Source organism: Silene latifolia, chromosome X, assembly GCF_048544455.1.
Source record: "Silene latifolia isolate original U9 population chromosome X, ASM4854445v1, whole genome shotgun sequence".
Classification (NCBI taxonomy): Eukaryota; Viridiplantae; Streptophyta; class Magnoliopsida; order Caryophyllales; family Caryophyllaceae; genus Silene; species Silene latifolia.
The window spans coordinates 12,499,181-12,518,239 of record NC_133537.1 but is presented as its reverse complement, the minus strand read 5'-3'; the positions used below and the strand labels follow the sequence as shown (position 1 = coordinate 12,518,239).

The 19,059-nt window shown below is 39.9% G+C and overlaps 1 protein-coding gene across 5 annotated transcripts; it reads left to right on the top strand.

Moving 5' to 3' along the window:
* Nucleotides 1-2,068: 2,068 nt before the first annotated feature.
* Nucleotides 2,069-4,779, top strand: LOC141622902 (E3 ubiquitin-protein ligase AIRP2-like). 5 transcript variants are annotated; one of them, XM_074438928.1, is made up of 5 exons: nt 2,069-2,358; nt 3,377-3,527; nt 3,599-3,665; nt 3,763-4,000; nt 4,204-4,779. In XM_074438928.1, exons 1-5 carry the CDS (start codon nt 2,282-2,284, stop codon nt 4,415-4,417), a joined length of 747 nt encoding a protein of 248 aa, XP_074295029.1. In that variant the 5' UTR covers nt 2,069-2,281; the 3' UTR covers nt 4,418-4,779. The 5 variants fall into 5 exon arrangements, with proteins under 5 accessions (XP_074295029.1, XP_074295030.1, XP_074295027.1 ...); XM_074438929.1 differs by having other exon boundaries at nt 2,112-2,358; nt 3,766-4,000; XM_074438926.1 differs by having other exon boundaries at nt 2,112-2,358; nt 3,584-3,665.
* Nucleotides 4,780-19,059: the final 14,280 nt, after the last annotated feature.

Sequence of the window (19,059 nt, the reverse complement as noted above, 5' to 3'; positions counted from 1 at the left end):
AATACAAACATGCGACAAATTCCGTCTTAGAACAAATACTAGGAAATAATTTTATACATTCCGAATAAATGAAATTAATGGCATATAAGCGGAATGAATTACAAATCGGAATAAATGAAACTAATTACAAATTATTGATTTACATAATTTAAAAAAAAATAACAATAAAATTACATAATTACGAGAAGGAATTATATTTAATTACGGGAGTGAATTACATGTAATGCGAATAAATTACATGCATAATTTTTTTAAACTAGATAGTATGATATATTCTTTAAAAAAATCATGACGGAGTATTTACTTATAGTAAAAAAAACTCGGCAACTTAACTACCAGCCGCGCACACCGAAAATGGTAGGTGACAATGATACGCTACCGAGTAAATTTACTGTTCAACAAGCGTTTCAAGCAAAATTTATTTTTTTATCTCTAAAAAAACAAATAAATGTTGACATTTGTTGAAATATTTAAATTTACAAATTTTTAAAAATTATCACACAAATGATTAAAAATTGTTTTGATAAATATTTTTCTAAAATATAACACGATAATTAAACAATTGTAAAAATTTAACATATATTTTTTTTAAAAAAAAAAATCCGAGGATTTATTTACTTGGAGCAAAAATTATGGCAAATTTACTATCAGTCGCGCACTAAACCCGTCCACAACTTAAAACCGTATACGAATCCTATTAAGACATTAGTAAATGTCACTTATCTGGATCTGCTTGCACAATTGTGAAATCCGGAATATCTCTAGCAAAGGGCAATCCTCGCCCATACTCACGAGATTGTTGAATCAGTAAATGAATATGTTTTGTCGCTTATTAAAAAGGATGAGAGAAATTATTTAAGCTCCGATGAGGTGTGTAGTGATGACAGAGGTACAGGTGACGGTGACATTAACTCTACTAAATTCATCAACAGTATAAAATGTGTCGGACTCCCGAATCAACAATTGAGGTTGAAGGTGGGTGCTATGGTGATGCTTTTGCGAAACATTGATCAATCACGTGGGTTGTGTAATGGTACGAGACTAATTGTGACTGATCTGGGGGCACACGTGATAAGACGTACTCTCTTAGGTAATAGAGTGCATATTGCTCGACTACGACTACTAATGTAGTCTATCATGAAATTTGTGATTCAGATATGCGTACTTCTACCGCGACTACTAATGTAGTCTATCATGAAATTTTTCAATTTTTAGAATAATTTGCATATGTTAAAGTTGATTATTAAATTATATTTCTTTTATCGGGATGTAAAGTTTTTTATGTAGGCAAATTTTATTTACAATAGTAGATTACGTTATTTTCTCTTAAACCATTGCATGTGAACACGTATTTGTAACAAGTTTAAACATTAATTATGTAGATTGCTGATTTAGACCAACTAGATAAGTAGAATAGAAATACAAGAAAAAAAAATACATCCAAAAATATTAATACCGGCCCAAATACATACCCGTGCAATTTTGCACGGGTTTAAAACTAGTAGTTGTATATACCAAAGTAAAATGACAAAAGTAATCATGTTTAGTACTCCCTCTGTCCCGGTCATTTGTTGTTATTTTCCATTTTGAGGTGTCTCAGTTATTTGTTGTTGTCCTTTCTATTTTAAGAATGAATTTGATGAGTAATTTGATCATTCACGCTCAATTCATTCTACTTGTCATTTAGTAATTGGCTCCCTCCCCTTTCCTTGGTCTGTGTGCCAAAACCAAAGGATAATAAATGACTGGGACGAAGGGAATAATTGTTTAAAGTTGTTCTCATGTGTAAGATCCTTTAGAGAAATATTTTGTAAAACGAATCATATTGTAAAAGTAGAACAATAGTTTTACCAAAAAAAGCCTGTTTTACAAACTTTGTGAGTAAGACCGTCTTATATCGTATTTAATGCACTTCACCTTTTATTACTAGAACAAACAAATAAAGAAAAAAAAAAACAAAAAATTGGTAGAGGTTACAACTACCTGCCCTGAAAATTCGCCAGCATCATTCTCATGCTGCTCATGCACTCTCTTTTTTCCTCTTTTCCCTCTTTGTCTCTCTTGCACAATTTTTATCAAAAGTTATGTTAATTTAAAGCTAGAAACTATACATTACTTTAATTTACGGTCTCCTTGCTTAAGACGGTTTTAACTTAAGACTTCTCGCAATTCTTTTTCATTTTAAGGTTTACTTAAATCGGTTTTGAAGTGTGAGTGTCGTCTTAACTTAAGACACTTTAGTTTCTACTATACATACACAGTAGTTTTCAAGTTCAAATTAATGGTGCAAACAATGAGAAAGAGTTTTCGAGAATCTATCAAGGCTCTTGAAGCTGATATTCAGTTCGCTAATACTCTGTAAAATCTTATTAATTTCATTTTTTTTTTCATGATGCATGGAATTTTTTACTGTTTATAGAAATAAGAATTTTTTTTATATTGCATTTGATGTTTTTAGTAGTTTGTTTGTTGTGAATTATTTAATTTGGAGTGATGTTTGCCTGTTTGGTTTTGTTGATGATTATTATGATGTTATATGTTGATTGATGATGTTTTTACTGATTCTAGTATATGTTTGATGCTGTTTGATTGAAATTGTATTGTTTAGTTGTTAAGTTTAATGTTATGTTGGTTTTAAAGATGAAATTGGAGCTGGAATTGGTAAATACCAGTTGAGTATTAATCGTGTTCGAGTTTCGTGAATGTTCTCTGATTGTTGAAAGAGTGAGGAATTGTGTATTAATCGTATCCGAAATTCGTGATTGGTGATGAATGCTCTTTGTTTGTTGGGGTGAGGAATTGTGAATTAACCGTGTCTGAATTTTGTGAATGCTCTTTGTTTGTTGAAAGAGTGAGGAATTAGATCAGCTGGAATTGAGTATTAATCGTGTTTGAAATTCGTGATTGGTGAATGCTGTTTGTTTGTTGAAAGAGTAAAGAATTGGAGGTGGAATTGAGTACTACTAATCATGTCCGAAAAAAGTGATTGGTGAATGCTGTTTGTTTGTTTAAAAAGTGAGGAATTGAGTATTAATCGCGTCTGAATTGTGATTGGTGAATGCAACTGTACTGTATTTGTTTAAAGAGTGTTACAGTATAAAGCCGATCTTGGGACTCCAACCATAAGCTTAAGCTTTTGGTTGAGATGGTTCATAATATGGTATCAGAGCCTCACGTCTTGAGTTATCAAGCTGAAATTAGGTGATAATTGAAATGAAGTTCTGGAGGTAAATGCTTTGATTGGATTGTCTAGGGTTTGTAAAAATAAGTTGAGATTGGTTATTTTGGAAAAGTGTGTGTAGGTAAGCGAGCAGGAAATTCTGTCATTTGATGTCGGTTTCTGATCGTATCAGTCAATTGTCTACTTCTGCTGCAGTGCTTCAGAGTATAGAAGGCAACCCGGCGGAGCTTGCTTCCAAATGAGACTATCTTACAGTCCAGCTTCTTGTTTATTTCGTTTCCTTGTTCAATGGACTGATTGTTACCTTGCTGGCGCGCTTGGGTTACTCAGGGTTCTAATTTACATTGTATGCGTTTCTGTCTTTCTTTCTCTTTGATTTTCGCTCCTTTTCCTTCAACAAAGTGTCGTTTGGTGCAGACTTATGCAGATGGGAAGAATACAATGTACGTCCATGAAAAGAAAGCAAGCATTAGGCAGTTCTATGGTGGGTTTTAAATTAATCAGTACGTCTTATGATAAAATAGCGCAAAACCATTTAGAATGTTTTTACCGTCACCTGAATGCTTCTTCTTCCCTTTTAGTAGGTGTGATTTTCCCATCACTGCTGCAACTACAAACAGGAATTCCTGATCTGGAAGACAGGAAACAAAAGGAACCATGTGCCGTAAGGTATAGAAGATATGATGCTCATGAAAGGGGTAAAAGGACGGAATTGGAGAAAGAGCTAGAGGAGGAGTGTGGGATTTGTATGGAGATGAACAAGAAGGTTGTTCTACCCAATTGCTGCCACTCATTGTGCTTCAAGTGTTACCAAGACTGGTAAACTATCTGTTTCCGCTCGCTTTTATATGTTTGTTACGAAATGCTGAGAATCCTAAATGTGATACTGTATTTTTGAGTACGTTCGCTTTTCACGCACATTTTCCTCTGAATTGTTTCATTTTATTGTCGAGTGTTCCTATAGTAGCCGATCTAAACCATCTAAGATTAAGACTTGGTTCTTGCTATTGTTTTTACATCAGGTTTTCTCGGTCTCAATCGTGCCCCTATTGTCGAGATGCTCTTAAACAAGTGAAGCCAGGTGACCTTTGGGTTTACACTGATGAAACTGACACTGTTGATTTATCAGTTATCCTGAAGGACAATGTGAATAGGCTCTTTAACTACTTTGACAAGTTGCCAGTCATGAAAAATCATCATCCCTCGACAGTGTCTTGTAATTGGCACGCCGGGTGACCGTGCTCCATTGCTCCGTGGTGGTGGTGGTGGTTTCTTTTATGTACAAAAAAACAATACATTATTAACTTTGTATTTGAGGACGGTCTCAATATACATGATGTTCTTCTATTGAGCGGAGTCACAAGTGTACTCACAACCAGGGGGGACAAATTATAAATACCAACGGCTATATTTCAAAATTTTATAAATGTTTTTTTTTTTTTTTTTTTGAATAAATGGTTTATTTTTAGACGATGTGTAATACAACTAAAGTTGACAAGCCCAAATTTATTTTTTTCTTATACACTATACTATTAAGGAAACAAATCAAGTTACTCATCCTTCAAGCAATGCATAATTCATATTATCTTTTGAGATTACGTATCTTGTTATTAGTTGCAAATATATTGTAGTTAGTTATTTCTTTCCCTTTCTTTGTTATTTACTTCCTTCTTTATAAGCCTAGCTTTAGTATATAATCTCTTGTAATGCCTTTGCACAATTCATTCAATATACATACAATTTACCTTCACTGCATCTCTTTCCTTTATATGGTATCAACCGCCTTCGATCCTCGACATCGTATTTCTCGAGCATGGCCAACCACGCTCTCATACTCCCCAATGCCAACGAACCCACCACACCCATCATCTTCGTAAACCTTTCTCAATGCAAAACTCTCACCACCGCCAACTATACCCGATGGGCATTCAAAATTCAATCCTTTCTCCAAGGTCTTGAACTTTTCCCGTATGTTGATGGCTCCCTTCCATGTCCATCTGCTACCGTCACAGTTGACAACAAACCCGCTCCTAACCCTGCACACTCAACCTGGACTAGGCAAGATCAACTCCCTCTTGCCTCCCTCGTTGAGTCGCTGGTACCCTTGACGGCACCATATCCCCACTCGTCACCCAATCCAAAACCTCCCACGAAGTCTAGTCTGTCCTTGCTTTCACCTTCGCCAACCCCTCTCGGGGACACATCTTACAAATCAAAAACCGCCTTGAAGCCATCACCAAGAAACCGGACCAAACTGTGACAGAATATATGCATCAAATCAAAACTTGCACCCTTGAACTAGCTAACCTCGGGAAACCTATGGACCCCGAAGACATCATTGATAAGGTTCTTCGCGGTCTCGATCCTACTCGCTATCGTGCTATCAAAGAAACTGTTGAAGCACGAGATACTCCCATCTCCTTTGATGCTCTCCATGAAAAATTAATCCACCATGATCTACAATACCCTACCCCAACCTCTGTCACTCCTCTTCCCACCTCTGCCTTTGCTACCAATTACCGCTCCAACCAACAACGCTACCAACCCCGCAACACTGCTCCTCCCCTCCTGCCTACACCCTCCACCGATGTCTCTATCTGCCAATATTGTGGCTACAAGGGACATACCCTTCTTAACTGCCGCAACTTCAAGAAAAATCACCCATCTTTCACGATAACACCGTATACTCGCCTAAATCGATCTCCTAATCCTCGCCCTCAGGCGCATACCGCCACTGTCAGCTCTTCCTCTCCCGACTCCTGGCTTGTTGACAGTGGTGCCACTCACCACATCACCAATGATAAGTCCATTTTATATAGACTTTATCTCCTTCTTTTAGCTCTAATATATTTGACATTATGCACTAACCTTAGTGATTTTGAGCTAATATTGTATTTCTAGTTGCATTTGCATGTTCTATCATATTTTGTAGGTACTTAAGCTTTAAGGAGCTTAATTCCACGTATTTACAAGCACTAGGATACAAAGCTAAGTTGAAGAGAAGAATGGACCAACAATGAAATAAAGCATGGACTTGCATGAGCAAATGTGGTGGATTAATTTGAGAAATGCATAACACAAGTCAAGAAATGTCAAGCCCAATTAATAAGTCCACACAAACTCAACATGGGATGCTCAACTTTGGATGCTAAATTGTGTGATTAACCAAAAGGCTTAAAGATGGGATTAATGGCTCACATGGGATTCTATAGGCAATTACTCAAGCAATTAAGAGAAAATATTTGGGGTTGACCCCTTGTATTTGCTCTAAGTTTCACCCTCATTTCTTATATAAAGGGTGTAGACTTCACCAATTTACACACCATCTTTCTACACACTTTTACATAGAAATTCTCTCTAAATTTAGTAGTTAGTTTAGATTAGCTCTTAGTTTAGTTTAGTTTAGATTTACTTTATATTATTTACATTTCCCATTTACATTACAAGTTATAAAACAATTTACATTTACAAGTTATTTATATTACAAGTATTGTTCTTCCATTTCCATTTCCATTTCCAATTGCAAGGTAATTTCTTATTCATATTTTCATTATGTTTGCCATTTCATTTATCAATAGTTTAATTTACATTTCCACCATGTTAGAGTAGTTTCTTTTGTCTAGGGAATAAAGGGAGCCATGCATAAAAAGTATTTGTAAAATGTTAAATTTGGTTGATATAATATTGTCTAATTGTTTCTATCACATGTTTGCATCTTAATGTTTAATCTTTGTTTAAAGACCTTATTCATTGATTAAGTTTGTTCATTCGTTCTAAAGTCGAGAGGCACGGAATTGAATTAGACTGGGCATGTGTAGTAGGACGACCTAGTCATGGACGAGAGTTTCTCTAGGACCCGGTCTATGGTTGACACTAATATCGTAAGGTGGGTGTCTCTAAGCCTAAACAATTAACGATTTATCAACTCCTATGTTTAATTTGAGCACTTACATAATTTGCATGTGTGACGACCTCCATAGATTATTTCTTTATCATTATTGTTTTCTTCCATAATCCAACCAACCAATCAACAAACGATAACCGACCTCAAGGTAAAATTCACTCCATAACAACTAATTAACAACTCCCGTCTCTCTGTGGTTCGACCCCTACGTACTACATTCATTTGTTTTGCTAGGGTATAAATATTATCTTTGCATACGTGTGCGATAGCCTATCAACCAACGACCTCAATACCCTTGCTCTCCATGCTCCTTATGATGGTCCCGATGATGTTATCATTGGTGATGGTTTCTCTCTTCCTATATCCAATATAGGTTCCTTTACCATTCATTCTAATTACTCTTCTCTTATTTTTCGTAATGTTCTTCATGTTCCATTAATAGCTCGTAATATCTTATCTGTCTCTCAGTTTTGTATTGATAACAATGCATCTATTGAGTTCTCACGATCTCATTTCTTTTTTAAGGACGATACAACGACGGGACGGATCCTTCTCGACGACACAATTGATCAGGGAATATACTCCTGGCACCCGTCATCCTCACATGCCCTCACTGCTACTTCGTCTTCTTCAACGCTCATCTGGCATCATAGGCTTGGCCATACCTCCTCTCATGTTTTTTCATTTCTCAAGAGACAATTTAGTTTGCCAATTTCTATTTCTAATTTAGATTCCTGTCATTCTTGCAAAATCAATAAATGTCACAAGTTACCGTTTTCCGCTTCCTCGCTCACGTCTAATGCTCCTCTTGAATTGATTTTTTCTGATGTTTGGTCGTCTCCGACTCTATCTCACGATCACTTTAAATACTATGTTCTATTTGTCGATCATTTTACGAAGTACACATAGTTATATCCACTCAAAAAGAAGTCTGATACTATCACTATTTTCCAACAATTTAAACTCTTTGTCGAAAAATATTTCAATAGGCTGATCATCCAAATGTTTTCCGACAACGGAGGCGAATACATCAAAATTACACCTTCTTTACTTCAACACGGAATCTCTCATCTCACATCTCCACCTCACACTACCAAACATAATGGATATGCGGAACGTCGTCACCGTCATATCGTGGAAACGGGATTGGCTCTCCTCACACGTGCTAAGCTTCCTACTGTTTTTTGGCCGAGTGCCTTTGCTACTGCGGTCTATCTTATCAATCGTTTACTAACGCCAACTCTTCAACACGACTCTCCTTACTCACGCCTATTTCACAGGTCTCCCAATTATAACAAACTCCGAGATTTTGGTTGTCTATATTATCCATGGTTAAGGCCCTACACTTCACACAAACTCGATCCAAAATCTATAGCTTGTGTCTTTCTCGGTTATTCCTCCACCCAAGTGCATATCATTGTCTCGATCCTACCGCAAATCGTATTTATACATCGCGTCATGTCACATTTGTTGAACATGAATTCCCGTTTCCTCGTCTTGCTTCTCGTTACCTGCCCCATCTCTTACTGACTGGTGTGACCCACCAATCATCTTCCTGCCACATTCTCGACCTGCTGTCATTCCCACATTCTCCCCTACGCCTTCCTCATCCTCTCCTCCTGTCATCCCCTCTCCTCTGTCCGACACCTCTCCCCTGCCCAACACCTCTATTCCCTTGCCCTCTACCCCTGGCTTCACCGAGACACCTCCCTCGACAACTCCACGTGCCTCTACTTCATCTCCCTCTATTGTCCCACCACCACCACCACCTCCCCCACCACCAAAACCCAATGTTGTCACCGGGCTATTGAACAATATCAAGAAACATAACCCTCGTTATGCCAAACTCGCCATTACTTCCTCCCCAACCTTCCTTCCCACCACAACTAAACAAGATCTCTTTTCCCCCATAATTGCGTGCTGCCATGCTCGAGGAATACGAAGGTCTCATTCGTAATGATACATGGTCCCTTGTTCCTGCTCACGAAGCCCAAAACGTCATAAGCTGCAAATGGGTTTTCCGTGTCAAGTATAATCACGATAACACAATAAAAAAACACAAAGCTCGCTTGGTAGCCAAAGGTTTTCATCAACGACATAGTATTGACTACTCCGACACCTTTAGTCCCGTTGTTAAACCGGTTACAATTCGCCTGCTCCTCCCACTTGCTCTTGCTCATGGCTGGCCCCTTCGTCAATTCGATGTCAACAATGCTTTTCTCCAAGGTTCGCTTCATGAAACTGTCTTTATGTCCCAAACACCGGGGTTCCTCAACGATTCTCATCCTACCCATGTGTGTTGTCTCAAGAAAACTATATATGGTCTCAAACAAACCCCTCGGGCATGGTACACTGAACTAAAGAATTACATTATACAATTTGGTTTTTGCGCTCTCTTGCTGATCCGTCACTCTTCATCTACAAAAAGGATTCTCGAGTGCTCTACGTTCTTGTCTATGTTGATGAAATTATCGTGACTGGTCCCCCCACCTCTCTTCTTACTGACTTTATTACTCAATTTGCTAAACGGTTTTCGTTGAAAGACCTCAGCTCTCTCTCTTATTTTCTTGGTGTAGAAGTAACCCCTAATTCCAAGGGTCTACTTTTATCCCAGACCAAATACGTCTTTGATCTTCTGCAACGTTGTGCTATGCTCGAATGTAAACCATCAACCACGCCCATGCGGCCTTATCCGCCTCTCACAACTAAAACCGACACACCTCCTTGTGACGTCTCTGCTTATCGTTCCACTGTTGGCAGTCTACAATGCCTCTCCCTTACCTATCCTGATATATCATACTATGTCAACAGACTAGCTCAATTTATGCAAAACCCACAATCTACTCATTGGGTTGCCCTGAAACGTTTGCTACGATATTTACATGGTACTATGCATCTTGGTCTTCAGTTTATAACTTCATGCTTTCAGTGATGCGGACTGGGCTGGTGACAAAGACAATTATGTCTCTACTTCCGGTTATCTGGTCTATCTTGGTAAAAATCTGATTGCTTGGGCCTCTAAGAAACAAAAGGCTCTAGCCCTTTCCTCTACTGAAGCTGAATTTCGAGCTGTAGCCGACACCACCGCTGAACTTATATAGGTTCGGTCCCTTCTTTTGGAACTTGGCCTCACGTTTAACACTCTACCAGTGGTTTACTGTGATAATTTGAGTGCCACACACTTCTTCGCTAATCCTGTCTTTCACTCGCGCATTAAACATCTTGCTCTTGCTTTTCACTTTGTTCGTGAACAGGTTCAGAATGGCTCTCTCCGGGTTACTTATATTATTGGTGATGATCAGCTTGCTGATGGATTAACCAAAGCCTTGCCTCATCCTCGGTTTGAAACGCTCATCTCCAAGATCGAACTTTTCAATGGACAGTCCGTCTTGCGGGGGAATATTAAGGAAACAAATCAAGTTACCCATCCTTCAAATAATGCATAATTCATATTATCTTTTGAGATTACGTATCTTATTATTAGTTGTAAATATACTATAATTAGTTATCTCTTTCCCTTTCTTTGTTATTTAGTTCCTTCTTTATAGGCCTAGCTCTAGTATATAATCTCTTGTAATGCCTTTGCACAATTCATTCAATATACATACAATTTACCTTCACTGTATCTCTTTCCTTTATATATACAACTTTAATTTATGTGTCATTTTTCTAACATCAGAGCCAAATATAAGAGATAGATGTAGATACCTCATTTCTGCACCTCCCGCAAACCACCCGGTGATGATTGGGCCGCATGTTTGGTACGCGGAACGATTTGCGACAGTTCGTAAGTTTATTGTCAAGTGATTGCTCAAACACTGATGTCTACCTCTTAATTGTCATCTACGTGCCGATACGGCCGTTTTGACAGTAATTAGAGTACATTTGGAGTCTGGGCCTAAAACCGTCTTCATTTTCTGATAACCGTTAAATCCCGAGTCAGAATGTTCTGAAATGTTCCGGATATTTCTATTCCATATTTTATAAATCTTTCACAATCTTTTATTCTTTGGTAAAGAATTTCCCGTAATATTCATACAAAATATTAAGGAAAATAAGATTATCCCGTCATTCCATAAACCAAACACGGAAATCTTTCTTCCGCAGAGGAAACCACTTGGGAAAGACGCAAGCAGTGCCGCGCCTCTTCCAAGAGACGCAGTGACTGCTGCGCCTCTTCCCAGGTCCTTTTATGCGTATTTTTCGTATCTTTTCATATCTTTTCGAGATTCACTTCCAAAGTTTCTCCGAAAACCCTATTCCTTCACGTGATTAGTATAAATAGGAGCCTTCGCTCCTCATATTTCTCACGCGAGTGTCCGCCCTTCTCTTCTCCCTTTGCATTCTAGACCACGTTCTTACTTTTTGGCGTCTACGTGCTTGAACATTCGACCACGTAAGCTCGGACTCTTGCATGACCGACCAATTTGACCAACTCCACAATCAATCAACTTAATTAATCTTAATCGTTTTCCTCTTACGAGGGCACTTTCTTTACATTCGAGTCGAGCATCACTAATCATAAACTTAGTTCATCTCGTTTCGTCAAACATGTAAGTCCGAGGGTGTAAATCTCTCTTTTATTGTTGTTATTTACTTTTTGTATCATTAATGTAAGGTTTATGTCGAAAATACTTCTTAAAACCGATTTATAAAACCATGCTTTGAAACCCTTTTTACGGATTACTAGAAGATAACCGACGAGAAAGGACGCAGCACCTGCTGCGCCTCTTCGTGAGGCTGCCGCAGTTCCTGCTTCCTTTCTTCTTCCTTCGTCCTCTGTCAATTCGTCTTTCGTAATTTGTTTTCGTTTGTTCTTCAATTCTTTGACATACAAGCACAATAATTTCACATGTATATTGTTTATCATCATTAATGCATATAATTCATCGTTAATCCCGACTTAAATCCCAAGTAATCCAATATTTGCGGGTTTTTGTCATTAAAATCAATCCGGGTTGTAGAGATTCGATTCATTCATATTGAGTTTCTGGAATTCGACCTTTGGTATATTTCCATCTGTTATTTATCGTATTCATCATTTGTTCGTCGTAAATTCGTCATATTAACCTATTTAGTTCACCTATGTCACTAATCAATCCTTCGTTCATGTAATTAATTCGTTTACGGTCGTCTTATCCATATTTCGTTGCTTTTATGACTCATTCGCATGTAATTAATCTGTTAAATCACTTCCATCCGAGTCGAATATCGTAATTAATCCTTAAATTCACCAATTAACATTAACGATTTGCAGTTCCGGCTTCACAGCCAGAACTCACCCTTGGAACAGACGCAGCATCTGCTGCGCCTCTTCCAGAGGGCGCAGCTCTGCTGCGCCTGTTCCAGGATGATTTATGTCTCTGAACTTCCGTTCTGCCTTGGCCTAGTTTAATTAGCTTACGTATTAATCAACTATTAATCGTATTATTACCCTAATTCCTGTTCATTAATTTGTTTATTTTGTTCTTTCTCAAATTATCCGTTTTGGAAGTATTTTCGACATAAATCAATTGAATCCGATGTAATTATTGTATTTTTCTTTATTGTAATTCATTATTGTATTTCTTATATCATTTGCATGCCTTCACATATAATTGAATCTTAAATTCCTATTTTGACCCAATTGTATGCTAAATTACGTGTTAACCGACTTAGTTAATCTTCACATGCTAGGATTAAAACTTGGATGTTGCATTGCATGCATATAATCGACAATATATCGAGTATAGACAATCTTCCCTAATCATTAGTAGAGGCCGCTATCGAGGCGGGCGGGATTAGGTGTTCGATCAAAAGAGCTTCCTAATACGTACCCCCACCCCTTACTCCAGATCTCTGTGAACATCCGTGTTCATTGGCATCCACGAGAGTCATTCTAGACATAGAATGCTAAGGGTAACGAGTTCTTGGTGTTCATGTCACTACTTTGTGTCTTGACATGGCATGAGGTATTCGAACGGTTTCCAATTTTCCACAATAAATTGGTGGCGACTCCACAAAATGCAAACGGTTGTTTCCCAAGCGCCCCCGTGGCCCCCGTGTCCACAGTTTGGCGACTCCGGTGGGGATAATACACTTACGTGTAGCCAAAAGGGTGAAACTTGAACAAGGTTATGGAATAGTTTGTACAAGACAATTGTCGGTTTTCATAACTCGTTCTTTCTAGATCGTTTCTTTCGGTCTTCCTAGGCCCAACCAACCCATTCGACCAATCGTCCCGTCTAAACGGTCCTAATTCTTATTTGGGCCTAAGGATGGATAGCGATTGACGTCATCCATACCATGGTACTTACTCTTGTTTGTATCAAGGACTTTCACTACTTGGGGAAATGGACTAGGAATCGGCCTTACTCTTGTTTGGTACGAGCCTCTCCACAGACTTCGGGTTTGATTGTTCGGTATGGCAACCCACCCTTTAAACCAAAACCTTTCTAAATGCACTCAACATCCCGTTATAATGCTTGTATAAATGTTTGTACCTTACGTGATCACCATTTCTAAACGAAACCATGACGATTTTTGTAAAATCAAAATCCCTTTTAAAATGTAAATTTCGAAAAAGGCCAATGATTAGCGCAAAACCGAGTCAAAACTCTGTCCATTTGTCGAGTCAGAATTCGGGCCCAAGCCCATTTCAAAACCTCACTTCGAGTCCACTCCTACAACTACACTAAAGTTGACTAGGACCAACATTTTTCAAACCTTGTCATTTCTTCAAAAGCTCACTGACACAAGTGACACACACCCACTTCACGAGTCAAAACATTTCTTTCTTAGTAAGTGTGCTAGAATGGTCGATCGTGTTTTGATTCGTCGTCGATCTCTTATCCAGTTTCCAAGATGCCTGAAACAAGCGACGCGAACTTCAATCAACTCCAAGATAGTAATGATCGAATCCTAGCCGCGCTGGCTCAAATCCAAGTTACTCAAGATCAAGTGCATGATCGCCTTGACACCATCGAGGGCCGGATCTATACCGTAGAAACAAGGATTCCTCCTCGAGAAAGTGAAGTCGTTGATGACTTCGTGAATGACTGCAGGGAAGAAAGCCCTCCCATGGGTATGACTGCAGCTGAAAAACGACTCCAATACTTAGAGGAGCAATTGATGTATCTTAAAGGGGATGACATTTATACGGAGAATAATCGCAAGTATGAGGCCGTGAGTTCCAAATTGCCAACCAACTTCAACATGATGGATATCCCTAAATTCAAGGGGCATGAAATCTCTTTGAACCACATCCGTGCTTTCAAGGACTATATGTCTATCAAAGGCATCAAACCCGAGATGTTCTTAAGGATCTTTCCTTCATCTCTTGACACCATCCCAAAGCAATGGTTCTACTCTCTAGAACACAAGAAAATCGCTACTTGGGAAGACGCCGCGATCGAGTTTGCTAAACAATATGCGGATAATGCCGAGATCCAAGTTAACATGCGCACTTTAGAGGTTCTTACCCAAAATGACAAAGAAGGTTTCACCGACTTCCTAAGTAGGTGGAGGAAGACTAGTACCCAACTAGTTGAATGCCCGGATGAGGCTACCCTTGTGGAGAAATTTGTGGACAACTTAAAGCCCATCTATGCCAATCATTTGAGGTACCAAAATATTAAAACCCTCAAGGACTTAACCCTACTAGGAACAAGGATCGAAGATGACATCCGTATAGGGCTCTTGTCTAAAACGGTAGGTCAAGGATATCAAGGCTCAACAAGTCGTTCTTACGGCTCCACTAGCAAGACCGATGAAGTTAACCTCCTCGAGCCATCCAAGAAAAGTGCCCCACCAAGGAAATTTACAAATCTTGGGGACACATACTCCAATGCTCTAAAAAGGCTAATGAAACAGGGCAAACTCTAACCCATAGGACCTACTCCTGAACCCGAAAAAAAGTCCAAGTTCTGGGACGAGAACTCATACTGCGAATATCATATGGGTAAGGGGCATGACACAGAAAAATGCTACAAATTGAAAAATGTGCTCCAAGACATGATAGAGGATGGTCGACTACCAATACCGCCGGGAGGAAAGCCTAACAACACTCAGAATCCTCTTGGAATTCTAGTGATCACAAGTGAAGAATCTACCTTAGATTGTTCACACCTCATTTCTCCAGTCGAAGACAAGATCCACGCGATCGAGAATGAAGGGTTCTACTCTACCATTTCCCCTACCATCGCCGACTTCGTCACATGGGCAAGAAGTGTGGATAGGCAAGTTTGGGAATTAGAAAATGTGGTGACAACTTTACATGACCCCAATGCGACACCCAAAGAACATGCGCCATTAATCTTTTCTCAAAATGCCACTATGCAAGAAATAGTCGCCGTGGTTGATAAACTAATCGACCAAATCACATGACTCGAAGACGAGATCATGAGAATGAGGGAATTAGACACAATCAATGGAGTATGGGCCGATGATGATGAGGACGAGTATCTCATTGAACACTCCCTAGTCAAGGAAATAGTCCAAAACGGTGAAGACCAAGATGTGGACCACCTAACTCGTTTGGGGCTTCCATATCAAAGCACTACTCAAAATGGTCCAACCAACGTTATCACACCAAATGATAATGAAGATGACTCTACTGATCATTTGCTCAAGCAATTACAGAAGACAAAGGCTGATCTTTCAGTCTGGCAATTAGTAGCAAGCTCGTTCCCACATCGCCAAGCTTTACTGCAAGCTTTGGCCAAGCTAAATGTAGCGCATAACTCCACACCCCACGATGTAGTCAACTTTGTCTTCCAAGAATCACCGAAGCTAAGTAATCCTATTACTTTCTCAGACGAAGATTTGCCACCCTTTGGCGCTAGTCACAACTTGGCTCTTTACATCACCGTCATTTGCTTAAAGAAGAATGTGCCAATGACCTTGGTAGATGATGGCTCCGCGGTCAACGTCATACCCCTGAAAACGGCATACAAACTAGGCATGAAAGAGTCGGATTGGACCCCTACCAATCAAGGTGTCCGCGCATATGATGGTACACGACGAAAGGTCGTAGGACTCGTTAACCTAACCATAGCCACATGGCCAATTGAGCGAAAGGTTAACTTCCAAATAGTGGACATCGAAGCTTCCTTCAACATACTTCTGGGAAGACCTTGGATTCACGCTTCCAAAGCGGTAACATCCACCCTTCACCAAAAGATCAAAATACCACTAAACGGCAAAGTGGTGACAATCACTTCGTCGCCCATCAAGGCTATAATCGAAAAGAAATCAAATAATCAAGTCCTTGCGGATCCAGTACATGAACTTGGGGGCTTTCAAAGCATAAGTGTCATAGAAAGCGAATTGGCACCCCTATACTACGATCCCTACTCCAACTTGGTTGTCAACCACATACTCAAATCCCAGGGATACTTCCCTGGAATGCCTTTGAACCCTATCCGAAGAAACACCTTCGCACCCTACAAGGAAGGCAACTCAAAAAGGATACCACTTGGACTAGGATACAAACCCACTAAAGAGGAAGTTCTCGAGATGCTTGCTCAAGTTCAAAACCGTAAGTACGTAGGAGTCCAAATGCGACCCTATCTCCCGACCCTAAATGGATACTTTTTTAAGGAAGGAAGTCTAGAACTCTTTCACGGATTTCCCGAACCTTGGCATTATCTCGAAAGGAAGCTAGCCGGAATCGAGATCTTTCACGATTGCTACTTCATTCCTCCAGAAACGGTTCATACCGTCAAAGCACGTCAAGCACCTTGCTTAGACGAACAAGCTGCTAGTCTACTATTTGGAGAAGATAGATTTATTAGAGCCGCGCAGGATGAAATCATTACTATGATACTTCAAGACAACCACTTCAACCCTACCGCGTTAATCACAGAAACAAACGCGAATCAGCAGAAAGGATGGAGAAAATCAATCAAGTGGACCAACAATCAAGGAAGACTCTTCAAGCTCACCACTGGAGAAGGAGAGATGTTCAAAGGAGAACCAGAAGACGATGAATTCGAGTCAGAGTCAGAGTCGGAGTCAGAGTCGGAGTCAGAGTCGGAGTCTAGCGAAGTCACTAAGGAGTCTCCTCCTGTCGTCATCCCCACTCCCTTTGTTTCTCCTAGCTTAGTCTCAAATAGTAACTGATGGGGCATATTCTGCACCCGCTGACCGAGTCAACATATTGAGCAAGGTCAAAGATATCCACAACAAGTCAACACCTTGGACAGCCTAACCGACGCAGCCTGTCGGCCTGTCACTTGGGTCTCGGCCAGGCAACTAGCCAGCCGCCGGGATACACATCCGCGTACTCACATCCAAGACCCCTCGGCATGGAGTCAACAGGGCCCGCCGGCCTGCCATGGGTCCCTCGGCCGAGGGTAGAACAGTCTTTCCACCTGCTCTGCCACTTGGCCACTTGGCCACTACGTGACAAAAGGTGAAAGTCTATAAATACTCCTCAACCCTCATTGAGGAAAGGATCCCAAAATAAGCTAATAATCCACAATTAATCTGGTATAAACTCCCTTATCTCTCTACAATATACTTTTCCAAGTAATACACAACTTAATCCCTTTAAGTTTACTGACTTGAGCGTCGGAGTGAGTTCGCTCGGTGCCAAGCCGAGCCCTCAGTTTGTTCATTGTTTCAGGAGAGGCCGAAAGGAAGAGTCAAGCAAAGTCATCATTCTACGAGCTTACGTGGTAACAAATCCTGCTCCGGAATCACACCCGGAACAGTAACAGTAATTCGGAAAATGTCCCAACAACTGTCCCTTTACCGCCGTTGACCACAGATCAAATGGCTTCTTTGTTTCAACTTTTCTCAAACTTTAATATGAATAAATCAGGTTCTGCTTACTCTGTGTGTTATCTTGAATGCAATTCTGTTTATGATGATACTGAGGATGACCCAGACCGAGACTCAATTGAGATACCTCCCTACGTAGCCAAGGAAATACTACAAGAAGGGGAAAGGGGGACCAGTAATAGAGAACACTGAACCCACCAATGTAGGAACCGAATTAGAACTCCAAGAACTTAGGATAGGGACTACCTTGAGCTCCACCGAAAGGGCCAGTTTCATAGACCTTCTAAACGAGTTCAAAGACGTTTTCGCTTGGTCCTACAAAGACATGTCAGGGATCGACATGGATATCGCCGAACATAGAATCCCAATTAAGCCAGGTTTCAACCCGTAAAACAGAAGCTTCGTCGAATAAGGACAGAATGGGCTCTCAAGATCAAAGAAGAAGTCGATAAGCAATTCAAAGCCGGGTTCATCAAAGTTTCCGAGTACTCTGACTAGGTAGCCAACATAGTACCCGTACCCAAAAAGGATGGGAGAATCCGTGTTTGTGTTGATTTTAGAGACTTAAACAAAGCAAGTCCTAAAGATGACTTTCCTCTACCACATATCGACATATTGGTGGACAATACCGCAGATCACGCGCTACTATCCTTCATGGATGGGTACGCGGGTTACAACCAAATCAAGATGGCCATAGAAGACATGCATAAGACCGCATTTGTCACTCAATGGGGAACCTATTGCTATACGGTTATGCCGTTTGGGTTAATCAACGCCGGAGCTACATATCAACGCACCGCAACTACACTCCTACATGACATGATGCACAAAGAAGTTGAGGTGTACGTAGACGACATGATTGTCAAATCCAAAGATAGAGAGGGGCATATTGCAAACCTTCGCAAATTCTTCTTAAGGCTACGAAAGTACAACATGAGGCTCAATCCTCAAAAGTGCACATTCAGAGTAACATCTGGCAAACTCCTGGGATACATCGTTAGCCAACGAGGTATAGAAATAGATCCTTCCAAGATCAAAGCCTTGATCGAAATGCCACAACCTCAAACGGAGAAAGAAGTCAGAGGATTCCTGGGAAAAGTACAATATATAAGTCGATTCATATCGAAACTCACCATGATCTGTGAACCTATCTTCAAGAAGCTAAAGAAAACAGATCACACCATGTGGGATGATGACTGTCAGAAGGCAT